Genomic DNA, 18,836 nt, shown 5'->3' on the forward strand with positions numbered 1-18,836 from the left:
GCCCTCTCTAAGTATCTTGCCCCATTTGAACTACTGTGTACCCAGGTCAATCCCCTTACCCAGTTGATGCTACCTCACCTTCCTTACTATTTAGAAGCATGAGAACATGATTTTGGCATCAATTTCACCTCAGAAGATTTGCAAAAAGTTTTCTCACAAAGCTAGTTTAGCAAGTGCTACACAGGAAAAACAGAAAAAAAAGTGTTGCCCTGCTGGTATGGATGCCTATCTGTTACATAGAATGTTTCCAGAGGTTATGGATCTTTGTTGGAGGTGGGCACCAAGTATCCCATTTGGTGGAAATTTTGGGATTCTGTATTTGTCCTGTATGGTGTATGGTGGGTGGCTCTACTCCTGTAGATCTTACCTTTGGGTTATTATCCGTATTGCCTGGGTCTGCACCCTCAGCCATGAGGGGACTTAAGTTTTTCTTGGCAAGCCACCAGGGCCTTCATACCTCGATATTGGGGTCAAACCAGGATACCTACCATGAGGAGTGAGCAACGGAATTATCTAGTATACACTGTATGGAGGCGCTAATGGCACAATTGTATTATCATAATGAGGTCTACACCAATACGTGGTCAGTCTGGGTGGTTTTTACAGAATCTGCAGAATTTCGAGTTATGATTGAGAAAAGTTAGTAGCTCTCTGGTTTTTTGGCCACAGACTCCACAGAAAATCTGGCTGAGAAGAACACTTCCCTTTCTTGCCATATCCCCCGTTTATGGGACTCTCTCCCTGTTCTACTTTCCCTCTTTTATTCTTTCCTGTCATTGTAACTTGGGTGGTATGCTATGTTATGAATTGGGATAGTGGAACAATACAACATTTGGGAATGGCATTCATGCTACATTATTTTCTACTGACTTTATACATGGTCTACCCAAATGTTACCTTATCTTAATTTGTTTTGTTATGATTGTACTGGATACGATCAGTGAACAGATGTTTTATATTACTATATTTCTCTTTACAGTTCTGTATCACCCTTGTTTTTTCTTAATAAAACCTAATATGCAAAAAAAAACAAGCTTGTTCAACGTTTGTTAAAATCATTTTAAAGTAAACTGATCACTTATCACAGAATTGTAATAAATGGAATTACGCTTTAAAAGGCTCAAAACATTTATCTACTAATCAAATATGTAAAAAACACAAGATGATTATCAAACTGGAGGAATAAAGCAGAGAGCACTAACATAAGTGTTTAGCTAGTATGATAAAAAGATAGCTAGTATGATAAAAAGACACAAACATAAGTAACCCATATCACAATGTATTGTGTTGCACCTCAATATTGTTGAGTATATATATCTATATATATATCTCCCTACATTCCCATGCTTATACATACTCTATAGGCCATATCCCAATACTTAATATAAAACCTAAGTATAATTAAACAATGCATGAAGGTATGTGTGGGAGTGTTTGTGAACTGTTTCTCCTTGTCCACTTCACACAAGGGACAATAGACAAACAGACCATCAAACAGATGCCAGTAAACAATATCTAGTTCTCATAACAAACTGGTTACAAGTAGGGCCTTTAAGGGGTAATAAATCAATCAACCCTGAGTCATCAGAAGATGGATGAATAACTAGACAGGTGGGTTGGGGTAATGACCCAGCTGAACCTTTTGTTGACCCCTAAACTTGGATAGCCACAGACATTTCAGCTCCAGCTTCCCATATCAAACTAAGCTGGGAGGTCCAATAAACACCTGAAGGTATATTAACCAACCAATCCAAAAGCCCCAATGATATCTAATGGGAAATAACTGTATAAGACTGGGAGCTAGGGGAGCAAGAGCCAGTGGCCAGCAGCAGAAGGAAGCCAGATAGTGCCAGAGGAAGCCTGTGAAGTCACTGGGTAAACAAGAAATAGTTAGCCATGCAAGAAGCATGGAAGCAAGGAAGAAGTTAGCAAGACACAGTTCTTAGCGAATCAGGCTCCTGGGGTACTCGTTTACATCTTAACAGGCTGCTAGAAGATATTCCTGAATGCATTCCTACATTGTCCTATGTATGTCTATGCTATTGTTTTGCTGTTTTGTAATTGCTGGATTATGTACTAACCATTATTATATTTCTACAGGGGTTTACCTACTAATATTATTTTCATTTACTGTATATTTTGTTACGCGAAGTTCCTATCTCTATATCAACCAATACTGTTGTGCATTTTATGTTTCAACTTGTTCCTAATTAAACTGTTTGAATGACTAGCTATTTGTGCATGAACCTTCATTTATTGAATATATATGTGCATGGATAGAACGATATAATATCCATGTTTATGCAGATAATATTCATAATCAACATATAGGCATATTTATTGTACTGATGAGTGACATGGTAACCACAGACTTCACAATTTTCAGTACCCAAGGAAGTAATTTACAACCAGATGACTGCATGCAAGCTTTACAATGTCTAAAATGCTTTAACTAAGCGGAAAAAAAATAAAGGTCATAATGTTGTATACATACTTAAACATGGTATGGCACCCTAAAGCAGGAAATAGACGCAGTCATGAAATCTGAAAATATAGTCTAGATTTACAAAAATATTTAAACGGTTTGATCCAAGATACCACAATGTGGTAATTTTAACAGGACATACATGACAGTGTCTCCCTATTTTTTGTTACAAAATAGCACCATAAACTGCATCAACAGCCAAATCCACATTTTAAAGACCAAAAACCCCGATATAAAAAGGCATGAAAAAGCAAACAATATTAAATCATAGAAACAAGCTTCAGTAGTGACCTGGTAACTAATCTGGTATGCCTCAATATATGTAATCTTTTGAAATATGAGTTTTTGGCTTGCATGTGCCACCATACATACAATTACATATGTACAGTTTTACATAAATACATTTTTTTTTAGGCCTATTGGTCAGATAGAATTCTGCACATGATATTCTGAATCAATTTGGTTTCACTACACCAAGCTCTGAAAGCACATTAAGAATAAATACAAAGACGTTTAGGACGATCAGAACTAAACAAAAGCAATACAACCTAAAATAAGACTATCATGTGCAGAGCCACACAAGAAAAGAGCTGCCATGAGTGTTAAATACAAATAGTGCATTTAGCATCAATTTTCACTAGGGGCCCATTTACAACATCGTGACGTGGTACACCGCAAACTGGTTGCAATTAGGCGCAAATTACTACATATGGGATTTTTGGTCCTTTTTGGTGTAATGGACAGTCTATTTATGTCCTAACAAAAATGAAATATGTAACCAACATACGTGGGTTTAACACACTGCAGTGGACCAAGCTGGAGTACACAGACCCCTGATCATAGGAACTGGTGACTAGTAAATCGTAAATTTGGTTCCAAAGAATGCAATAGTAAATACAATATTTGTAAATAACACTCTGAAGGGTATTACAAGCAGTAAAAAGAGCAATGATGCACAAGAACTCACATAAACCACACAACTTGGTTTTTGAGCAGCCAGCTTATGTCCCAAGGCTATTGTGGGTTATTATGCAAAGCTGAATTTTGTACAATCTTTATGAGCCCTTTAGTTTTAAATAGGTTGTTAAATAGACTCCAGCATCCACTATTTTCTCCATGGGTCAGAATTTCATTTGCAGATAGGTGGAGAGCAGCAATTCTGGGGGGCAAAACTCTCTGTTCCTGTTCACCACACGCATCTGACGTTTGCCTTGGAAATTGGAACCTATAATAAGATAAATTGGAAAAGGAAAGTAAATAGGCCTGGTAGCACTAATGGGAACATTTATTACCTATTAAATATAGTGCCTGGAATACTAAATGCTTACTTTATATTCAATGCTAAACCTCAAGGAAAAAACATTGATCTATTTATGCTCATGTATACCTAAAATATAGAAAGGTAAAAAAAAAAAAAATCGACTGGAAGAGACAGATTATTAAAGCTCTCCAAGACTGAAGAGGATACACTTAGCAGTGAACCTGAGAGATCCAAAAAACACTGGAGCGGATCCTATTTCAAAATTAAAAACATTTGCTAACAAATGGCAAATGACTGAGGAAATCCATTCCAGGTTTGCTGGATCACCCAGGTTCACAGATAAAAATGTATCCTCTCCAGCTTTGGAGAGCTTTAATAAATGAGAACCGGAGTGTGAACCAATTAGTCCCTATAACTTTGTACACTTCTATCAATTTAACAAGGGTGAAGACAGAAGGGACCTGGGGATGATCTAATTAGTGTAAGGATGCTCCTTTATTGTGAATTATTTATACAGCAACTTCTACTTCTAACACTTTTCATTTTTAAAGGACTAGTCAGCAAGTGTTTTATGGCTTGACAAAGCAAAGGAAATATTCAATTCAAAACATTTCCCAGAATGTAAGCTCTTTTGGACATGGTCCTCTCCTTCTCCCATGTCATTATTTGCATTTGATTGTGATTTGTAACCCCTATTCAATGTACAGCGCTGCCTAATATGTTGACTCTTTATAAATAAAGTTTATTTATAATACAGATAACACAGACTTTCAACTCTACATAAACAACAAGCTTGGGAATGACATTACTCTAACCTAAATTATTATAATGCAAATGAAATCATAAACTGCCCAGATCCCAAGCACCTCAACAATCTGTGTAATATACCACAGACCATCCTTCATTGCCCCATCCCCATACAGATCCCGGAATTCTTACTAGCAGAGGCCAGATCCATGTACTGACACACAGCGTGCAGCAGGAGGCGCTGGTAACTGTGAGAAAACCAGATGAGATTATAAATGTGAAATGTACATCTACAGCGTGTATGACCATTTTATATATAGAGAGTGGCATGTAACAAGTTAACAATCATTACTCCAAATATATTAAAAATAAAGAAAAAATTTAAATTCCAAAAAATAAAATTCCAGCAGTATACATTTTATATAAATTTGATTGTAAAGATGTTTAAATTTGTTGCATCAACGAGCAGGAAGAAAAAGTTTTGTTAAATGCAGAGCCATAGATCTATCTCAGTAGGCGGTGCAATGTAATGCATTTTTCATATCGGTCAGACACATGTATTCTGTATTATAGTATAGCAGATAAAGAAAAAAAGACAATAAAATTCATACACCCTCTAGTATAAAAGTCTGAAGTTGGAAGTGATCTAAATGGAAATTTTGTACTGCAGCTGGCAAATGTGAATCCATGTCAACTATCTCAAATTTGTAAATAACGTCAAATTCTCCCAAAATGAATGGTGCTACCATTTTATATTATATTATATTACTACATACACACATAGAAAAAGACTTTTACTGAATTGCTCATTAAGTGTTACTGAAAAAGAAGAGAGGGGAAATATAGAATCAGTACCTGTTTTCCATCATAGCAATATACACAGACTCTGGACTAACTGAAAAGAATTGGAGCATCTCCTCTTCCAAGCACTCCAGAGTACCCTGGAACAAAAAAAAAAAATGTTAGCAAACAATCTTTTGAAGTTCAGTTTAAGATATTTTTTCATATATGTGAAATGCACTGTTTACATTTTTTAAAAAGGTCTTGCAGAGGAATGTATGCTTGTATGTATATTACTTTTGTCAAGCATGGTGCTGCTTTGCTAATCTCAAATGCAAGTCATTTTTGCATTTACCTTACATCTGAAATAATATGGCTTGATTACTTTATTAAATTAAAAATACATACTTGGACCCTTGCCAAATACAACTGATAACAATTGTGGCACTTCCGGTGATGTTAGGTAGGCGATTTTAGGAGCATTGGGATTGGTTGAAATTCCTCTCAATGTCAGTCATTACTGAACAAGGCAAAACCAGAGATATGCAAATGGTATTAAAAAGCATGTGAGAATATGTATATGCTGTTTTTTGGTTGCTTTATGCTTGGACGTCCCTTTAGAAAGACTTTAAATGTCACACTTGATGATATGACTATGGACTTTGTAAAGTGCTGGGCAATATGTTGGTGCCATAAAAAAAAAAAGTTAATATTATTAACCCCCCTAGCGGTATCCCGAGTCACACTCTGATGGTCCCGCTGTGATGCCGGGGTGCCAGTCTGTCGGGGGGCGTGGCCGGGCGGGAAATTTAAAAGCAGATAAATATACCCGGGTCCCGGCCACACCGCTGCTCACATCAGCAGTGAGATGCGAAGCACAATGCAGGACTTCTGCATTGTGCTTCACATCAAACTGCAGATGCGAGCAGCAATAGTAAATTCTGTGGGTGATGCCAGCTGGCACCACCCCCGGAATTTGCTATTGCTGCTCGCATCTCCTGGAAGATGTGATGCAGAATGTCTGCATTGTGCTTTGCATCTCTCTGGAGATGCAGAGCAGCAGCAGTGTCTGGGAGAGGCGGGCGGGACATCCCCACTCGCATCACCCGGGAGGATGTGACATCTTCCGGGTGATGTGAGTGGTGATGTATTCAGAGGGTGTGGCCAGGCGGGAAATTTAAAAGCAGATTACAATGTAATCTGCTTTTAAATAGGTTTTACAGTAAAAAAAACACTATACAACATGAAATAAAAATAAAAGTACATTTTTAATTGTATATTTTAGTTTAAATTACATTGTTATTTCATTATTTTTAAAAATTATTATTTATAATTATGTATTATAATGTAATTTATTATTATAATATAATAAATAAATATAATTATCATACCCGGGAGTTAATCCTAAGAATTACAGGCCCACAATATAAACAAAAATTAGGATCACTTTTTGCATCAAAAAACTGACAGAGTTAGAATGCTAGGGGGGTTAATATTTAGATTGGTAGAAGGGACAGGCATAGACTCTCACAACCCAATGGGCTATTTACATCCACTGTACCCACTGCCTGGTCTACTTATGCCCAGATCGTTTTATATAACTCTGGGAAATTTTAGTAAATTTCTAGGATTGCTGGTGAATGGCTTGGATATTGAAAAAGGACATTTCAGAAAAAAATAACACTATTTATTATTCCCCTTTGCAATGGCAAATAATAAAATAACAGGGTTATTTTAGGACTGGACACTTAAATGACAGATGTTGCTGCTATCGCATCCTACCAGCAGGGTGTGTTTACAACTGATAATTATTTCCCTATGCGTCAGTAGCTAATGCTGACTTGCAAGGGTATAGTTATCATTTTTTTACCAGACTGGCGACAGATGAATTGTCATGAAAAGGAACGCTCCTCACTAGACCGAACTAAAACAAAAACAGACTGAATTGGCCAATAACACAATAATAAAGAAGACAATCTAAACATAAAGCATAAGCAGCAGGGTACATAGCAAATCAATAAAGCAACAAACAAATATGCTGCAATTGCAATAATATACATGTAGGCAGAACTAGGTATGCCAAATAGCACATCAATATTTTTTATTCTTAATTTAACTATTCGACTGTAATTTTTTATGCCTCTTCTATAGAGACTTTTGATCTGCCTTTCCTTTCCCCTTCACTGCTCAGGGAATCAGATCCCATGCTGCTTCCTGTATCTGCTGTTTACAATCAGCTCTCACCCGATTCTTTGTTTATCTGTTTTTTTATTTTTGCTGCCTCCTGGCTGTCTCTTTCTGCCTCCTCTCCTCTATCTGTGGTCCACAACTAGGTCCTGCTTTGTATTTCTAGGTTCTCTCCCAATCAAAGCCTTTATAAGCTCCCATATTGCTTATTCCATCAACCGTACATGACTAGCTCTGCCAGCACCCTCTTGCTCCTAGTCAGTGATCAACTATTTTCTGAATCCTCTCTCAACCCAAGGATTTTACAAAATCATACTCCGTCTTCACTCCTACCACTAAAATATGCCTCGGATATGAATATGCCCTGGTGGGCAATCTCTTCATTCTGTCCTCCACAGCACATCCAACCACTGGTAACATCTTTTTGTTCACTGGCTATTTCGATCCCCAATTCGTCCTTGCTTCTGCCACCTTCTCTGTCACTTAGCCTCTTTTCCCAGGGCACAACCTCCAATCCATCTTTCATTCTGCTTCCTTTTAGGATTGTACTCTGAATCCTAATAAAATCCTTCCACTTTTCTGAGTAATACAGTTATCATAACCAAGTGAAATGGTAAACTTGACTAGTTGAAATGTCTAATGGGAAGTAAGGCATACCAGTCCCTTCTGTAGACTTAGAATGTGTAGACTTGCTAGTAAAAAATAAATATTAGGCATGTAGCCTAAACAAAATTTCCAGAATAAATGATATATACAGTTAAAGATGTGGATTTGAGCAAACCTCTTTAGTATGTGTATAAACAATACTTAACCATTGGAATTTGGCGTCTTTTAAGGGTACAACGAAGGCTGCGGTTAATCCTCTGGTAACATTCTTCAGGGGAATAAGCAGGATGTTCTTAAGCAAAACAAATAGAAAAAGAACATTTTATCGAGTAAAATATAAAAATAAAATTGTTCACGAACAATGAACAAAGACATTAAATGTCACATGGTAAAGTGCTTTATTACCACTTTTTCAGGGGGCAATAAAGGGACTTATACTAGGAGATGATGTAAGCTGCCATTGCTGAACTCACTTATAACGAATGCTAATTGATGGTGTGAAAGTTTAGTCACACACTTGGAACAAGCATACAGATAACTTTGTGACAATTAGCTAAACACCAGGGCCGTATACTCATTCTGAGTGAGCTTCACAAACAAAGAGGCTGAGGATAAGAAAACCCATTGCCCAAGGTATATTTTTTCCAACCAGACCAACTTACTTGATCTTTATAAATAGGTCCTTTTTAATTTTGGATTCAGCAACTAAAGTTTTTCAAAACAAAAACATAATGTATAATCTGGATTCTAAATTTACAATTTACTAAATTATTCATTTTCCAGTGCTGTGTATATCAAACGAATAGCAACTCTAACCATTTGTTTGTGAAGTTTCCCTTTGTATAGGATTTAAAACAGTTTTTGATAGCCTGAAAAGGGGTTCAGTCTTATGCCTGTTTTGTATGGCTTTTTGCATATTACTTGCAGAAATTGGAGACCACCAAAGTGAAACCTAGGCAGAAGATTTAGCCCATACTCACTATATCCAAGACTAATGGACAAGCTATGGACATTTAAGTATGTAAATACATATTACAAAATAAGCATCAGAAAAAGCTTCAAAGCATGTCTTTTGTAACTATATGCGAACTGTGAAAGAATTCTTCCCCAAAGATCACACCAGTGCCTCTGATGTAAATTTGGAGAAATGGTTCCTTAACAAAGATTAAATGGTAAGTAGGGATTTATTTTAAAGATCAAGGATAAGTATGTAGATGGTTAAATATCCGCACCTTGATTAGCAATTTATGAAAAAACAAGTAATTGGTATCACACAAAACATCTACATTCTCATATATAAAGTCCTCAAAACACCACACATACAAAAAAAAAAAAAAAAACGGTTTAGTATGGTACCTGTCCTCTTATCTTTGCTTTTATTAACCATTTCCCTGGGTCTTCGGACTTTCTGCTCCAAGTACAAGAGAACTTTCTCTTGCTCTTCTCCAGATCGGTTCATGAACTCATTCCATATCTGCAAAAAACATGAACATTGTTAGGAGGAGCTTTGCAGAAAGACACAAGGTATTACTGCTTCAAACTCTTAGAACCATATATGATAAAAATCCCATATGTTATTGATTACAGAGGATATAATGCAAAGTCCTTAAAGGTTTCCCCAACAATCAGAATTGTGTAAATATATATCTGAGGGCTTCATGAATAGAAGGACAGCATTCAGATCCAATAATAGCATTGCACACAGATTCCATTCAGTATCTAAATTCAATCATTAGTCACTTATTGAATCTTAGATGTTTTGACATGTGCAGTGTGTATTTCTCCGTTATTGTTACTAATATCAAAGCAATTTAAATGACTATGAACTAATGGATTTCAACCCAAAAGGGTTTTTTTTTTTTTTCAAGTTAGAAGTTGAGAAGGATATATTAAGTAGGAAGCAGAAATTCTACCCTCTACTCCAAGCAAAGCATTACCCTGTATTGTCTGGAAATATGTTAAAATCAATGCAAATGCTCAAAACAATCCTGCATAAATGGGAGCTGAAAATAAAATAAAAACTAATGTAATGTTATATACAATAAAGAAATGGTATCAAGTAGCTCAACATACACATTAAAGTGATTCGGTTGTATAATAGACAGTTGCAATTTATCTCAAGTCGCCACCTTAGGGTTTATCTAGAAGGTGACACAGCAACCATTACCATTTAAAAGACTACATATGTCTAATATACCTAGTACAAGTCTAAAGCAGCTTCTCTCAACTTTTTTAACACAGGGGAACCCTTGAAATAATCTTTAGGTCTTCAGGGAACCCTTGCTAGATTTATTATATCCACAGCTCACAGTACATCAGTGTAGTGGTCAGCAGCAAGAATGCCTCTTACATTGCTGGCCAGTGGGAAGAATGTCACCCTTATAGATGACCAAATAGGTCATTGGTAGCAACTGAGAAGAACAAGTGGCTCAATGTGCAATGAACACCTGACAAACCATGAAGGAAAACTAGGGTTCCACAGAACCCTGTTTAGGAATCACTGCTCTAAATAGTAAAAGGTATTTTATTTTTTTTAACTATAGATTGATATGGAATTTACCCTCCCTGGCAGTCTAATTACAGTTAGGTCCATAGATATTTAGACAGACCACTTTTTTCTAATTTCGGTTCTGTACATTACCACAATGAATTTTAAATGAAACAACTCAGATGCAGTTCAAATCAAAAAGATTGCATAAAAATGTGAGGAACAATCATTTCAGGGGCTCAAAAGTAATTGGACAATTGACTTAAAGGCTATTATATGGGCTGGTGTGGCCAATTCCTTCGTTATGTCATTATCACTTCATTTCAGGGGCTCATAAATAATTGGACAAAATAAAAAGATAAAAAAAAAATGGTAATTTCTAATACTTGGTTGAAAACCCTTTGCTGGCAATGACAGCCTGTAGTCTTGAACTCATGGACATCACCAGATTCTGGGTTTCCTCCTTTTTAATGCTCTGCCAGGTCTTTACTACAGCGGCTTTATGTTGCTGTTTGTTTGTGGGCCTTTCTGTTGGAAGTTTAGTCTTCAACAAGTGAAATGCATGCTCAACTGGGTTCAGATCAGGTGCCTTGGCTGCTTAAGGATGGCTTGATCACCTGCATAGAAAAAGCTTTTGACCGCATGTTGTCTGCACAATCTTCCACATACAATCACCCCCCCCCCCCCCGCCTTCAAATCAACTCGAGGCCTTTTCTAGTGACATAACGAAGGAATTGCCCACAGCAGCCCATGAAATAGCTTTTGAGTGAATTGTCCAATTACTTTTGAGACCCTGAAATGAAGTGATTGTGTTAAAAAAAGGCTTTAGTTCCTCGCATTTTTATGCAATCTTTTTGTTTGTGGTAATCTTTTTGTTTGTGGTAATGTACAGAACCAAAATGAGAAAAAAGTATATTTATGGACCTAACTGTGTGTGTGTGTGTATATATTTTATATATATATATATATATATATATATATATATACATACATACATACATACATACACATACACACTGGGCTTGTGTACTTATTGACTGAACAGGTGGAGCTGTGCACACTGTTTTGGTTTCAAAAAATAAAAATGTATGTCAAAAAGTTTCCATGACATGGTTAGATGTGACTTTCAAATTAAAGTGCTTAATGGACAATGTAGTATGTGCAGGTTCAGAATTCAAAATTTCCAATCCATACACTTTTTTTCTCTAGAGCATGCACAAAGAGGGGATAAACAATGCCTATTGTTTTTTTTTTTTTTTTTTTTTTAAAGAAATCACTTTCTACGATTTTTAAGGAAAGTAAATATAAGTTCAAGTGCTCAACTACCACCAACTGGATTATAAAAGCCTGTGGAAAAGGCTAAAATACACATTAAAAATAAAATAAATCATTGACTTGAAGAAAACCCATCCACATAAAGACCAATTATAAAGAGACATATTAGTTTTCATTGTTATGGATTAAATCTGTTAAAATACAAAACCACTAAAAATATGACTATTAACAGTAAAAGGTTACAAATAAAAAAAGGTGAAATATAAAAAACTGCCGGTGTCCCATAGTAAAAACAGGATGAACAGATGCAGATTTAGATACCATGGTGTAATAAATACATTGGATTCCTTAAAAACATTTCCATATGTGTTTACCTCAATGTATGCCTCATTATTACATGCCTCAGCAAATATGCTGGGAGGAGAACAAGGGAAGGTTTCACCCTCTTCTGTCACACATTCATCTTTCTCCAGCAAAGTCATCAAATAGCGATCTATGGTTAAAAAAACATGTTGAGAGTATTCTGTTCCCAAGAATGGCCCTGTAATGGGCAAACCTCAAAAACACATATGAAGTTGATAGCTATGTAAAATTTATATCTCACACGTATTTTTTTTAAAGCAATCTAGGAAAGGAATTCAGAAGAAGGAATAAAATGGTCAGAAATGATATCCATGTAAAAGTAAATACTTACCTTTACTGCTGCCTCTACTGTCAAAATAAAAAAAAAAAAAAAAAAAAAAAAAAAACCCTCTTTTGGAGTCAGGTGAAAAACCAACACTTCCACAGCATCCATATATGTAATTATTGGTTACTCCTGCTGGCCTCCAAGTCATTACTGCACACAATGTAGAGGAGTTTTTTTTTTATTTTTTTTCAGTAGAGCAGCATTTAGCAGTGCAAGAAGAAGGAAAGGTAAACATTTACTATCTTCTTTGATAGCAATATCTATTTAGGCCATTTTATTTGTCATTTAAATACACTTCACATGCAAACACCAACACATACTGGCCTTTTTATATTGACTATATTCACATTGGCAGTGAATGTAGCCATAATGTTTCATCTTATGTTCGACCCCTGTTCATTTTACCTTTACAGTGAGAATATATTGAAAAAAATACCCTAGAGCAGACTAAACATGATATACAACTATGAAAGAAATACAAGTGAAGATCAAATAAGTTTATAATGAGCTTTTCAAACTGCTACATTCTTTTAAACTTGAGAAGCACTCCCATTTAGTGTGTGAGTTCAGGTGTAAACAAATTTTACTGTAAGTGAAAACGTTATGCAAATCTGGTATTCGCATATGCAGTGACTTGCTCAGCCATCTCACCATTATATGAATTCAATGACTTTAATATTTAGCATTAATTGTGCTTAAAGTTACTTTTCTTCTACGTAACTTCACTAGTTATTTTAAAGGTAGTGACAGAAAGGGGATCATATAGTGTTGGAAAAGGTAAGGTAATGTGATCTAACAGTATTTTTCCTATTAATCTGAAATAAAAATAAAGGTCGTTTTTGTCGACAAATTGCATTTTTTTACAAGTTTAGTAAAAGAAGTCTTCATATTGGGATTTAAATTATCTCTGCAGTACTGCCAAATCCATGACCTGTAAAGTCAGATTGAACTTGACATTTTTTATTGGAACACTTGTTCTATGTCACTGACCTAAGAAGTAATGAATCTTCAAGATGTCATATTTACTTGACAAAAAGAAAATGTATTGAGTGCGGGATGTTAATATATACAAAACCAGCATGCAGTTGTCTGCTAATGTAGATAAAAATCTGTTAAGCCTCAGTTGTTTGTGGGCATTGGCCTACAAATTGTGGTGTATAATTTAGAGTATATTTACCTATACAGACCCATTATTATATACATACACAGTCCATTACAGTGTTCAGAGATCTTTAGTTCTAGCTAGTCTTGAAAAAGATATTTCCCTTACATAGAAGAATACTCCCATAAAAAATTATTTTATATAAATTGTTAAACCTCTTTAACAAAGCTACTTCTTTGTATAGATATATTGCAATAAAAAAAAAAAAATACAAAAGAAAAAATACAAAATTATGAAATATGCAGCAGAACAATTAAATTGCTACATGCTGCAAATTATGAAGAGAAGAGGCTCCACAGATTTTATTTTCTGGGAGTGCTCTCTCCAAATTATTTGTCTCACTGTTTTCCAGGCGACGTAAGCTCTTTCTCCCTTTGGCTTTAGGGGTTAGGTCAGAGTTGCGGATGGCACGGTTTATATAGTACTGCTTCCGTTTAGCAGAGCAGTTTTTCTTAGATGGAGAACTTGGCAGTGGAGAGAGGCATTCCTCAATTAACCTGTGAAAAAAAACACAAAAAAAAAAAAAAAAAAAAAAAAACAATTACCTGAGATCACATATCATAACTGTAATACAAAATAACATGATCAGTAAAACCCAATGTAAAAGCTAGAAGTCACTTTTAGCTGAGCCCAATTGGATTAGAAAATCACAGCCATGTGGCCAAAACCAACATTCCGTTCTTAGAGTTAAAATAAGTGCACTTTAATAAAAAGTATGGTGGAAAAGATTCCTTCGAAGAAAAGTTGTTACTGCCTAACATTATGCGGAGTTAGGCTTTAGTTTTAGGATGCTTTACAGTCCATTTCAAACAACATGCTTCATATGACTGCCAATAAAAATATAAAATTTTACTCCTGTATGCTTTAAGACTACATTCTTTAATATTATAACTTTGTAATCCTGCACATGAAGTAAATTGTATTTGGTATGTGATTTGTTGACCAAATTTGTTCATTGACAACAAATAGTTCCAAAACGTCAAATCAAAACTTGTGCATATTCCTCTATCACTAGACAAGCATATAAATGTGCCTTGGCTAACCAGCATCTAAAGCAGTTATTAGGTATTACGATATTATGGACTATGTCTGGAAGAATATACCCCATGTAAAACACTTTTATAGTTACAGCTCTTGAGTTCGAATTTACTATATACTAAAAGCTAGAACATTTCACAACCATTTCTTTTTTTTATTAACTTGTAACAATACGCCACTCCAGATACAGTATGATCACTTCATTTAAACATCAGTGACTGATATACGCGAGCACACACATACACTGCAGTTTTTGACCTTAAATGATCACCATTTCAACCTGCAGTTCAAGGGCTGAAAAATTAAGAAGGGACCACTCCTATGATCATGATACTTTAAATTCTAGAGGTTAAGGTCCATTATAGCATAATCATACTGAGTAAATTCAGGGATTCTATATATTTTTTTTTTTTTACCTCTACAGATGAAACATTAACGGGTTTGTTGGCTACTGTTACTTTATATTTAGGACTATAAATTAGGATAATGTAAGTTATTTTGTGAAACATATAGCCTCTAATGATCCCTTCGGAGGCTGAAGAAGTTACAATGTCAAAGTTCTCAGAAAAGTTAATGACGTATTTATCACAAGGTTTGACAAAACAACATTTTTTTTTAAGAGCAAAAATTTATCAATTCAGTCTGTATACCTAAATGAAAATACTTAAAACTAGATGACATTACCAAAAGTACTGCTTTCAGCTCATGTTTGATTGTGTGTCGTGACCTAAGGTAATTTTATTTTGATATTCAGACCAATTACATCCCAAGTCATAAGAGATGCAATTTATCCAGATTGAAGTACATTGTTTATTTACTACACAGTGTTTTGGTTCTCAGCTATTCTTATCCCATCTTTCACATAATGGAAAGGAGAATCTTTCATCATTTTCACATGTGCAACCATGCAACAAAATCTTTGAAGAAAACACAGGCTTAGCTGTGTTTTCTTCAAAGAGTCTTACTTCTAAGAAACCTAGCATGAAAGGTGCAGAGTGAACATGTTTTGGTGCTACTTGGTATTATATTATTTTCCATTCCATGGGTTACCTTGGCACAGCTTTATTTGATACATTTTCAGTCCTTGTGTTATGGCATGTTTTTGATCTGCTGATTTTGTGCTTGGACACAGTCACCTCAACCCGTAGTTTAATAGACACCACCATATACCAATTTTCAACATGACATGAATATCCACACAATAGAATAGACTAAATAGATTGTATAAACTCAAGCAAACTACTGAAATTATGACCTGTTTCAATATGGACCCCCTAGGCTAGCAAATAAGGTCTCTACCTTTAGTAGGGAGTCTGGTACCCTGCAATGGATTTCCCAATACCGCCATACTCCAACATCATTATCCTCACCAAGACTATTATATACAAGTACAACTTTAAAATATGTCATTAACATGGATTTCTTTTTACATTTGAATAGCTAGGAAGTGAACAGATGAAAGAAAATCATAAGGATTTCATCTTATTTATGTGAAAATGCCAAATCACAAACACAAAGACCAGATACAATTTTTTTTTTTTTTGCAAATTAAACATGGCACTGTGTTATATAATCTCCAGCATGTTTCTTGTATGCTATGCAGAGAACCCATTTTCATCTCTTTTCTAAAAAGATCAGTTCTATTATGCAAAAATTTGAACTGTTTACCCCTAAGAAAAATGCATATGGACAGGAATGTCTAGCTTAGCATATATAGTAACACAAGAGAAAGCAATCAGTATACATAGGGATGGTTTCTTTTTTTACAGCTTACATTGTAACTAAAGAAAGACAGCTAACAGTTAAAGGAGAGAATGAAATATGCCTACAACACAGTATATTTCAATAAAAAATGCTTTATAATATATACCCCATAAACCTTTTTTTTCTTTGCAAAGGTAAACCTACACTTTAATGGGTAATAATTGCCGACTATGTACTAGAATGTACCATGAAGACTACTTGTGTGGGCATTTGACTCAGCAAAGCGTACATTACATGTTTTCTGTAAAGCTCTCTGTGGTTTAAATAGCTTTAAGTTCAATTATGATGTTTCAAGCTACCACAGGCTAATTTTCACAGCAACTGCCCATTCATCTTCTGTTCAAAGCAAAGTTTTAAGTAGCCACTTAATTTTACCTAAACTGATGGCAGGAAAACTAAAAGCCAGGCAATTGTATCAAGCATCCAGAATTAAAGGGGATATAAAATAAAAAGTGAACAAATAAGCAGATTTGCAGCAATACATATGCATGATAAATAATTAGTAGAATGTGATCAGGCTTATGTAGTAATACTGCATATGGTTTAGACCTAAACATTTGATTTTCTGGGCTGCTGTGGGCCACTGTAAAGTCCCACTATGACAACCTATGGTTCATGTGCTAGAGTCATATTTTCAACACCACAAATTAAATGGTTACTGTAATTTTATTATTTTGAAGTTTCATGCTGTCAGTGAGCCAAACCTTCACTTTGTGTAACAGTGGAAGTGAACAAACAGTGGGTCAGATGAATTAGTAACAGTTTGTACAGATGAAATTAAAATGGTCCGTCTTCACAAAACAATTTGTCGAGTAAAATTTAACTAAATAGTAAATGTACTCTGTGGATTCACTTTAGTCACAAGCAAAGTTAAAGCATATCTAAACCTTCCCAAAACTCTATTACATTGCAGCTTAATAGCCCTTAAACGTGATGGGTGCATTAGTTCCCCTTTTTACCTTAAATTTTTTTGATGATCATGCTTGTAACACACTCACTGTCCTAAGGTAACTAAGCTAACACACTGTTCTGTATCTATGATGGAGCAATGATGTAAACTACAAACACCTCACCTTCTCCTCATTTCCATTTATTTGAGGGAGGTTGTTCACTGAAGATTACTGGAAAAACTGATAACATTGTTTGAGAATTCAGCTGCAGGTTCTCCTTATGTTTGCATGGGTTTCCTCTGGCCACTCCAGTTTCCTCTCACATTCCAAAAACATGCAGTTAGGTTAATTGGCTTCCACTAAAAAAAATGGCCTTAGACAGTGGTATTGAAATATGACTATGGAGGGATATTAGATTGTGGCCCCTTTGAGGGGCAGCTAGTGATAGACTACGGACGCATCGCCTAATATGTTGGTGCCATATAAATACAAGATAATAATTTGAGTTCAGTGCACATAAAGTTACAGGGCTAGTGGATTCTCATTAATATAAACAGAAAAAAGGACACAAGGACTGATAAATCTGTAAAATAGCACATTTGTGTTCAAATAAACTTTTATTACACCTATATGTCTCTTTGGTGTAGAGATTTTGAAAAGTTCTAAAACAGATGAGGAATGGTTTGCTAACTGGGCAAGAATGGCCAAATGTTCCACAAATATGACTACATTGGAATCTGTGTTTAAGGTCATGATGAGCTGGTACATGGTCCTTTCAGGGTGAAGCATATGCCCCAGAGTGGATCAGGACTCTGTTTCAGAGGATGTCAGGAGAAAGGTACAGAATTGCATGTGTGGTGGACTTGCCATTGGTCATCAGATTCTGGGGGAGGGTATTTAAGTTACTGGGAACTTTATTTGGCAAGCAATTGGAAAAAGCAACTAATTCCGTATCATGAAATGTTGTTGCACATGGACAATGCTTTCCTGTACGAAAGGTTGTCAAGTATCCTGAATAATACCCAGGAGAAATTCTCTAAAGTTTGGAAACCTTGAAGGGCATTTTCGCTACCCAATGTACCGCCATTCTGATTCTAATCCCAATTCACATTTTAGTCACCACTGGATACTAAGAGGAATACGGACTTTTTTACTTGTTGTTTTGTTTGGTTGAGATTTTTTCTGTATGTTTTTTCTCTCCCCCTGCCCCCACCACCACTCTCTAAACGGGCTGTGGTTACATGTTGGATATGGAAAAGATTATACCCATTTATAGTTCTCGGTTTTGGGGATGATAATAACAGCTTGTGATTTGTACTGTGTATATTTTGAAGAATGGGTTTTCATACAGGTAGACAGGGGGGAGAGGGATGCATCTAGTATACACTGAGGTAATTGTATTGTTACTTTGGTATATTAACCACCTGGGCGTTACACTGAGGCAGTGTTCTCCCCAGAAATTTTT

The 18,836-nt window shown here is 35.6% G+C and overlaps 1 protein-coding gene across 3 annotated transcripts in view; it reads right to left on the reverse strand.

Moving 5' to 3' along the window:
* Positions 1-1,035: 1,035 nt before the first annotated feature.
* Positions 1,036-18,836, reverse strand: part of R3HDM4 (R3H domain containing 4) — a 29,463-nt gene continuing 11,662 nt past the window's right edge. For 2 of the 3 annotated variants that reach the window (XM_072404784.1, XM_072404785.1), the window contains exons 2-7: positions 14,022-14,176; positions 12,204-12,322; positions 9,423-9,540; positions 8,273-8,358; positions 5,349-5,434; positions 1,036-3,710 (exon numbers count right to left, since the gene is read on the reverse strand). In XM_072404784.1, coding sequence (XP_072260885.1) covers positions 3,500-3,710; positions 5,349-5,434; positions 8,273-8,358; positions 9,423-9,540; positions 12,204-12,322; positions 14,022-14,176 — 775 coding nt within the window. In that variant the 3' untranslated portion in view covers positions 1,036-3,499. Of the gene's footprint in view, positions 3,711-4,685; positions 4,742-5,348; positions 5,435-8,272; positions 8,359-9,422; positions 9,541-12,203; positions 12,323-14,021; positions 14,177-18,836 lie in introns of all 3 variants that reach the window. The other variant, XM_072404786.1, reaches the window with a different exon arrangement.

The sequence above is a fragment of the Pyxicephalus adspersus genome, chromosome 3 (genome assembly GCF_032062135.1).
Source record: "Pyxicephalus adspersus chromosome 3, UCB_Pads_2.0, whole genome shotgun sequence".
NCBI classification, from domain to species: domain Eukaryota; kingdom Metazoa; phylum Chordata; class Amphibia; order Anura; family Pyxicephalidae; genus Pyxicephalus; species Pyxicephalus adspersus.